General features: G+C 32.4%; 1 protein-coding gene across 5 annotated transcripts in view; it reads right to left on the bottom strand.

Moving 5' to 3' along the window:
* Csmd3 (CUB and Sushi multiple domains 3) overlaps positions 1 to 8,845 on the bottom strand; it is a 1,083,924-nt gene that overhangs the window by 35,714 nt on the left and 1,039,365 nt on the right. For all 5 annotated transcript variants that reach the window (XM_005316223.4, XM_078016771.1, XM_040293722.2 and 2 more), the window contains one exon: positions 5,155 to 5,331. In XM_005316223.4, coding sequence (XP_005316280.1) covers positions 5,155 to 5,331 — 177 coding nt within the window. The remainder of the gene's footprint in view (positions 1 to 5,154; positions 5,332 to 8,845) is intronic.

Here is an 8,845-nt window from a genome sequence, read left to right as displayed (position 1 = left end):
AAACTATTCTTCCTTTTAAATTCTTATGTGAACAATATAAATGTGCATTTTAAAATAAAGTAACATAATTTCTTCCAGAGTTTTCCTAAATCATTCATTTTTAACTTAATATCTAATGGATATTTTTGTATCTTAACAGGTAGATCCATGTAATGTATTTTTAATTGTATAATATCTCATGTAGATACACATGCAATCTAAAATATGTAAACAAACTCCCATGGACTGATGTTTGAATGATTCCATATTTTCCTTTTATAAACAATGCAACAATGTACATGCTTGCTGGCCCATGCTTTACACATGTGCATTGTCAGGCTTCTGCCTTCAAGACCAGAATAATTCTATTGTAGAAACATGAAGTTCTAGAAAGATGAAACACACAATAGTTCTGAATTTGTATAATCTCCCAAATCAGAAGTTTATTTTCTTTTTACATTCCCAAAAGGTTGGATTTTTCAAACTTAACTTTGGCACTATTTTTAACATTTGGAGCCAACTGATTCTTGGGGTTTTGGTGCATTGTAGGGTTTTTAGCAGTATCCCTGATATCTACCTACTAGATTCCAATAGCAACCCACAACCTTGCACTGTGTATTTGGAAATATATCTAGACATTGCCAATTATCCTGAAAAGAAAAATGGGCCCTGGTTGAGAGCTGCTGAAGAGCCAAAGATTCATGTTTGGCTTCACTGCACTCAGTTTCATGATTGATATCTCTAGCACCCCCTGTGTAAGAGTAGTCCCATCCTCAGACCTATTATGTGTAAGAAAAATTCTTTGAGAATTCTCAGATTTGTGACAGTAAGAGGCATTTCCATGCTGGTCTGAAACAAAAGGCTGAAATTCCTATATCAATAAACTTGATTAAATATACTTTCCTGGTTCAAATGAATAAGACCTGCCAGATGCAGAATGTTGAGCACTGGACATTTTGGAAGCAAAAATCCTAGTTGGAAAGGAAAAAAAGAAAGATAAAAAAGAAAGAAAGAAAGAAAGAAAGAAAGAAAGAAAGAAAGAAAGAAAGAAAGAAAGAAAGAAATTGTGCACCATGATCAAGTAGGATTCATCCCTTGGATGCAAGGATGGTTCAATATACGGAAATCAATAAATGTTATTCACCACATCAATAGACTTAAAGATAAGAACCATATGATCATCTCCATAGACAGAGAAAAAGCATTCAACAAAGTACAGCATCCCTTTATGTTCAAAACATTAGAAAAACTAGGGATAATAGGAACTTACCTTGACATTGTAAAAGCTATCTATGCTAAGCCTCAGGCTAGCATCATTCTGAATGGAGAAAAATTGAAGGCATTCCCTCTAAAATCTGGAACAAGACAGGGATGCCCTCTATCACCACTTCTATTCAATATAGTTCTCGAAACACTGGCCAGAGCAATTAGACAGATGAAAGAAATTAAAGGCATAAAAATAGGAAAAGAAGAACTTAAATTATCACTATTTGCGGCTGACATGATTCTATACCTAGAAGACCCAAAAGGGTCTACAAAAAAACTACTAGAACTAATAAATGAATTCAGCAAAGTGGCAGGATATAAAATCAACACACATAAATCAAAGACATTTCTGTATATCAGCAACAAAACTTCTGAAATGGAAATGAGGAAAAACACCTCATTCACAATATCCCCAAGAAAAATAAAATACTTGGGAATCAACCTAACAAAAGAGGTGAAAGACTTATACAATGAAAACTACAGAACCCTAAAGAGGGAAATAGAAAAAGATCTTAGAAGATGGAACAATATACCATGTTCATGGATAGGCAGAACTAGCATCATCAAAATGGCGATATTACCAAAAGTTCTCTATAGGTTTAATGCAATGCCAATCAAAATCCCAATGGCATTTCTTGTAGAAATAGATAAAGCAATCATGAAATTCATATGGAAAAATAAAAGACCCCGAATAGCAAAAGCAATTCTAAGCAGGAAGTGTGAATCAGGGGGTATAGCGATACCAGATTTCAAACTATATTACAGAGCAATAGTGACAAAAACAGCATGGTACTGGTACCAAAACAGGTGGGTGGACCAATGGTACAGAATAGAGGACACAGAGACTAATCCACAAAGCTACAACTATCTTATATTTGATAAAGGAGCTAAAACTATGCAATGGAGGAAGGATAGCATCTTCAACAAATGGTGTTGGGAAAACTGGAAATCCATATGCAACAAAATGAAACTGAATCCCCTCCTCTCGCCATGCACAAAAGTTAACTCAAAGTGGATCAAGGAGCTAGATATCAAATCAGAGACTCTGTGTCTGATAGAAGAAAAAGTTGGCTCCGATCTACATATTGTGGGGTCGGGCTCCAAATTCCTTAATAGGACACCCATAGCACAAGAGTAATAACAAGAATCAACAAATGGGACTTTCTTAAACTAAAAAGTTTTTTCTCAGCAAGAGAAACAATAAGAGAGGTAAATAGGGGGCCTACATCATGGGAACAAATTTTTACTCCTCACACTTCATATAGAGCCCTAATATCCAGAGTATACAAAGAACTCAAAAAATTAGACAATAAGATAACAAATAACCCAATCAACAAATGGGCCAAGGACCTGAACAAACACTTCACAGAGGAGGACATACAGTCAATCAACAAGTACATGAAAAAATGCTCACCATCTCTAGCAGTCAGGGAAATGCAAATCAAAACCACCCTAAGATACCATCTCACTCTAGTAAGATTGGCAGCCATTATGAAGTCAAATAACAACAAGTGCTGGCGAGGATGTGGGGAAAAGGGCACTCTTGTACATTGCTGGTGGGACTGCAAATTGGTGCGGCCAATTTGGAAAGCAGTATGGAGATTCCTGGGAAAGCAACCACCATTTGACCCAGCTATTGCCCTTCTCGGACTATTCCCTGAAGACCTTAAAAAAGAGCATATTATAGGGATACTGCCACATCCATGTTCATAGCAGCACAATTCACAATTGCTAGACTGTGGAACCAACCCAGATGCCCTTCAATAGATGAATGGATAAAAAAAAAAAAATGTGGCATTTATACACCATGGAGTATTACGCAGCACTAAAAAATGACAAAATCATGGAATTTGCAGGGAAATGGATGGCTCTAAAGCAGATCATGCTTAGTAAAGCTAGCCAATCCCTAAAAAACAAATACCAAATGTCTTCTTTGATATAATGAGAGTAACTAAGAACAGAGCAGGGAGGAAGAGCAGGAAGAAAAGATTAACATTAAACAGAGACACGAGGTGGGAGGGAAATGGAGAGAAAAGAGAAATTGCATGGAAATGGAGGGAGACCCTCATTGTTATACAAAATTACATATAAGAGGTTGTGAGGGGAATTAGATAATAAACAAGGAGGGAAATGAATTACAGTAGATGGGGTAGAGAGAAAAGATGGGAGGGGAGGGGAGGGGGGATAGTAGAGGATAGGAAAGGTAGAATACAACAGTTACTAATATGGCATTATGTAAAAATGTGGATGTACAACCAAAGTGATTCTGCAATCTGTATTTGGGGTAAAAATGGGAGTTCAGAACCCACTTGAATCTGATGTATGAAATATGATATGTCAAGAGCTTTGTAATGCTTTGAACAACCAATAAAAAAGAAAGAAAGAAAGAAAGAAAGAAAGAAAGAAAGAAAGAAAGAAAGAAAGAAAGAAAGAAAGAAAGAAAGAAAGAAAGAAAGAAAGAAAAAGGGAAGGAGGGAGAGAGGGAGAGAGGAAGAGGGAGAGGGAGAGGGAGGGGAGAGAGAGAGAGAGAGAGAGAGAGAGAGAGAGAGAGAGAGAGAGAGAGAGAGAGAGAGAGAGAGAGAGAGAGAGAGAAAGGGTAGATTAGCTATCCTTGGGAGAAAAAAAGAAAAAAGAAAGAAAGAAAAAAAGAAAGAAAGAAAGAAAGAAAGAAAAATCATCCAAGCAAACCAATGAGCATATATCATTTTAGTCATGAAAGTTAACCCTTACTCCACTTGACAAGCCCCGTCCTGGCACAGGCTGTGACTTCTTCCTAAAACGTTGTGTACATTGTACACTGTGGGCTCTAAGCACCAGACATGGTCCTGCCTGGTAAACATGGAAAGGTAAGAAAACCTGTATGACTAACATCCTGTTTTTTCTGCTGACAAGGAAAAAATAAAGGTAGGGGAGGTGAATTAATATGTATTTGTAGTAAGTTTGAGATCTTGTCTCTCAATCTGATCATCATAGAAAATAACTTCAGCAAATTTTAAAATCTGGGTACTGTTTTGAGCTACCTGATATTATGACATATATCCTTTTCTTCCAGCTTGGCTTAGTTCTGGGAATGTTATTCAGCTTTTATAATTTCTCTGCTAACTTGTGCAATATTCTTGAATGGGTGATTTTGTTTTAATAATAGAATCTTTTATCTACCTAGAGAAAACTAGTTATTTTGAGAAAGACTCTCACTCATTATTGAAAGTGGGTTTAGCAAGAATCTCACAACATATTAGTAACTGTTGTATTCTGCAGTTACTAATATGGCATTATGTAAAAACGTGGATGTGTAACCGATGTGATTCTGCAATCTGTATTTGGGGTAAAATGGGAGTTCATAACCCACCTGAATCAAATGCATGAAATATGATATGTCAAGAGCTTTGTAATGTTTTGAATAACCAATAAAAAAAAAAAGAATCTCACAACAGTTGCAGGATGAGTGCTGGGAAAAGGTAGGAAGTTTTGCTTGTGAGGCAAACTTTTAGAGAAAGATTCATTAAAAGGGCAATTTCTCAACTCAGCCAGCATCCAAGATAGATGAATAATGTAGGTAGAATTTTCTTTCTTTCTTTCTTTTTTAAACCAACATCTCTACTACTAGGCATGGGGAATTGAGTACACTTTTATTATTAAATTATATATTTACAAAATATTTCCAAAATTCAAGTGGACAGGAAATATCATAGCTAACATATCTACACATGTGACTGGAATGGGGCTTTTAAAAAATCAGAGTGTGTGTGTGTGTGTGTGTGTGTGTGTGTGTGTGTGTGTGTGTGTATGTGTGTATGTTGCTGCTGGACAATCAAACAAATGGCTTTGTAAAGTATAAAACACACATATGTATAAACTCACAAATATTTTCAAATAAATAATTATTTAAAATATCAATAAAAAACATACTTGTACAGTTAGGCAAAACTCCAGACCATGTTCCATTGGCTGTGCACTGTCTAACTGAAGGTCCAGAAAGGATATATCCCTCCATGCAGGAATAAATGACTGAACTGGAAAATGTTGTGCCATCAATTCTAAAGACTTTCCCATTGGCTGTGGTTCCTGGGTTGCCACACTGTATAGCTGTAAAGAAAAGTGATTAAGAATTACAAAAACTCATGCAATTAGAAATCCTTTCCAAAAGAGCTAATGCCTAAATAATTCTTTAAAATTATTCAAAGAAGCAGAATAATTTCAATTTAAATAATTAAAATTAAAATTCTCCAAAATAAGCAGAAAACTATCTTTTTAGGTAGTCAAAATTCAAGATGAACTTTTGTTGATTTTATTAGCTTAATTACTTGGATGCAAATCATAATAACACATGTTTTTTCAACTTCTGTTAGAAGCTTCAGTAAATATTTTAAAATTAAAGCAATTACTTGCAGAGTATTATCTTCAGGTATCACAAAATCTTTCAGAGAAGGATTTTAAGAGTCTACCTAAAAAGCTTTTCATGTAAAATTGAGAGATATGTAAAAATAAGATACAATATTAATTATATTTATACTTAGAAGGCAAATAAAAATGCAATTTAAAATATAACTGATTTCCTTTAAAAGTTATAATCTTTATTTACATGCCAAGAAGTATAAAAAAATAAACTGAGAAAAACATAAAGTACCTGAGTTCTAATAGTTTATATTAAGTTTTCAATATATCCTAAACAGTAACATCAAATGTAAATGCCTATCAGTGATTAACTATTTTATAATATGTTTAAATAACTGCCATCAAAACCAAGTGAATTTTAAAAGTTTCTTAAAAGCAATCCTATAGCAAATGTAATACTAAATTTTGTTGTAATATCAGAAGGCATTTTTATACTTTAAGAATTTAAGGCTATCTTTAGCATATAAAGCAGGATTATAATTTCAGAAAGTGTCTTATATATCCCTTGCTTGATCTCAAATATTCATTTTTCCTGTCAATGACAGTGGTGCTTGGTATATTTGTATATATGCACAGATAAGGACCTTCATGTTTTACATACAAATACAAAAATTCAAACTCTAGATGTCATTTTGAGAAAAATCTATGATATAGCAGACACTTTAACTTATCAAGCATAATCATGCTTTTCCAAGATGAAACTCTGGTCATATATATTTGTCATATATAATTAACCTTGACACAAAGCAAGAAGTATTTGTTTAATTGTCATTCTTTTTTGAAAATGTCATGTGGTTTACTCTTTGAAATAGGGATCCAGGCCAAGTCACATTTCTGCACAGGAAAACCAAGAACTCTTTAGTCATGGTAGTATCAGGTCATAGTCAAATCAAACTTTCATTTCTACTTTCCCATCTTTAATTTCCCCACACTTAATATACAAATTTCTCTTATCAAAAATTTTTTTAATAAACATAAACAAAACTAAGTAAGATGAAAAAGATAAGTGCAAATATTTATTATCAGGAAAGACTGGAAACTTGTTGGAAACAAAGAAGAGAAGCAGCAAGTACTTTGCCTCTGTTAGATTGACATCTGGGGAAAGAGCACTTTTTTGTTTTCTGTGAGTAATGCTGTAATTATATTCAGCACTAGCTGACAAAACCATCCTTCCTTTTAAGAGTCATTTCCTAGTAGTCAATTGACCTTAAAAAAAGTGACAGTTGATATTTATTGACCACTTACAATAAATGTGCCAACCCCAACTCTTCCAGTATTATTTAATTCTCACAACAATGATATGAGTTAGTATTAATATCAACACCATTCCTTGCTAGAGAACTGAGGCCCAGAGAGGCTAAGTAACTTAACTTAACCAATGTCATACAGCTATTAATGGAAGATCATTTATCCAGTATAGATTCTTACCAATGATTCTGTTAATATATATAAAACCATGGGACCATATTCAAGCTAATGACAAGTATAAACATGTTTGCCAATTGGATATTTGTTGCATCAGATGCTTTATATAAAGTATATTTTAAATGTTTAATTTTATTTTGTTGATAGAGACCATTTTTTTGTTTTTAAGAAACTAAATAATTAAAAAATAATAATACATAGCCATTTCTAATACATCCAAAATAAATGAAAATATAAGGAATAAAATGAGACCCTTACGGAAAGAATCCTGATCAAATGCTTTATATATGCATAAATGTGTATATATGTTAATATAAATATGTTTTGATTTTAATATTTATTTCAACTTTGGGTTAGGCACAGTACACAATAGTGAAGTACCACCATTTTAAATGTATAATCATACCATGCATGGTATTCTATAACTGCATACCTTATTTTTCTTTCTTAACACTATAATTAGGGCATCTTCTATCACAAAGTTTAGTAACTGTGATTTTCCATGTGTGTATATTCATACTTTACCAATCTCCTATTGATAAACATTAAATTTCATTTAATTCTCTCTTGCTTTTCTATCAGTTTGGCTATACAATAATCTATCATATCCATAACTCTATGTTGATCTTGTTTCTAAGATAAACATCTGATAGTAGAATCACTGGCTCATTTAAAAATTTTTACAAAATACTTTAAAATTGTTTAAAGTATATTGTTGTAGAGTCATCAAAAATACTATAATATGCCACTTGTAACAGTATAATATTTTTCTATTTTCACACATCTTACAAAATACCATTTGTTACCATTTTTAAAAAATGGTCATTTTGGCATGCTGTTTTCTTTAGGTTAACACTTCTCTACTCATGAATTAAGTCATTTTAATGCTATTTAATATTTTTATTTTTATATGAACTTTACCATTCATATGCTTTTATATTTTATTATAAATTAGAGTAACATAATACTACAAAATATTTGAAATAAAGAATAAAAATAGTACTACTTTCATAACTCTATTATATGATTATTTTGTGTAATTCTCTTCATAATTTCCCTCATGAACAATATTTTCCATTATTCTAACAAAATATATAATTCTAATCTTATTATTTATTAACATTTATATGATATACAATTTCTCATATTGCCTCAGAGACTGTATTTTAATATTTTTTGATTATGCACTATTAAAATATGTACATATACAATTATTTATATAATATATTCCTAGATTAGAATTATGAATAATTAGAAATAATAAATTGCTATTTCATGATTTTATACTTTCTTTACTAATATTAATTTTTTAGGGAGAATTCCTCAGAAGTGGAATGATAAATCAAACTATAGATTATTCTATTACTATTTATGTATTTTAAAAAAATGTTCTCAAAATGTAATAATAAAATCATCCTGGGGGGATAGCAGAGGATAGGAAAGGCAGCAGAATACAACAGACACTAGTATGGCAATATGTAAATCAGTGGATGTGTAACCGATGTGATTCTGCAATCTGTATACGGGGTAAAAATGGGAGTTCATAATCCACTTGAATCAAAGTGTGAAATATGATATATCAAAAACTATGTAATGTTTTGAACAATCAACAATGAAAATTTTTTTAAAAAGAGAGAATATAAAAAAAAAACATCCTGAATAGGAAAAAACACACCACTCACATGGATCATGTAAACAAGCAGGGGTTTCTATCTTCATATCAGATAAAGTGGACTTCAAACCAAAGTCAGTCAAAAGGGCATTTCATACTGCTTAAGGG

This window comes from Ictidomys tridecemlineatus, chromosome 7 (genome assembly GCF_052094955.1).
Source record: "Ictidomys tridecemlineatus isolate mIctTri1 chromosome 7, mIctTri1.hap1, whole genome shotgun sequence".
NCBI classification, from domain to species: domain Eukaryota; kingdom Metazoa; phylum Chordata; class Mammalia; order Rodentia; family Sciuridae; genus Ictidomys; species Ictidomys tridecemlineatus.
This window is presented reverse-complemented; position numbering and strand designations above follow the sequence as displayed.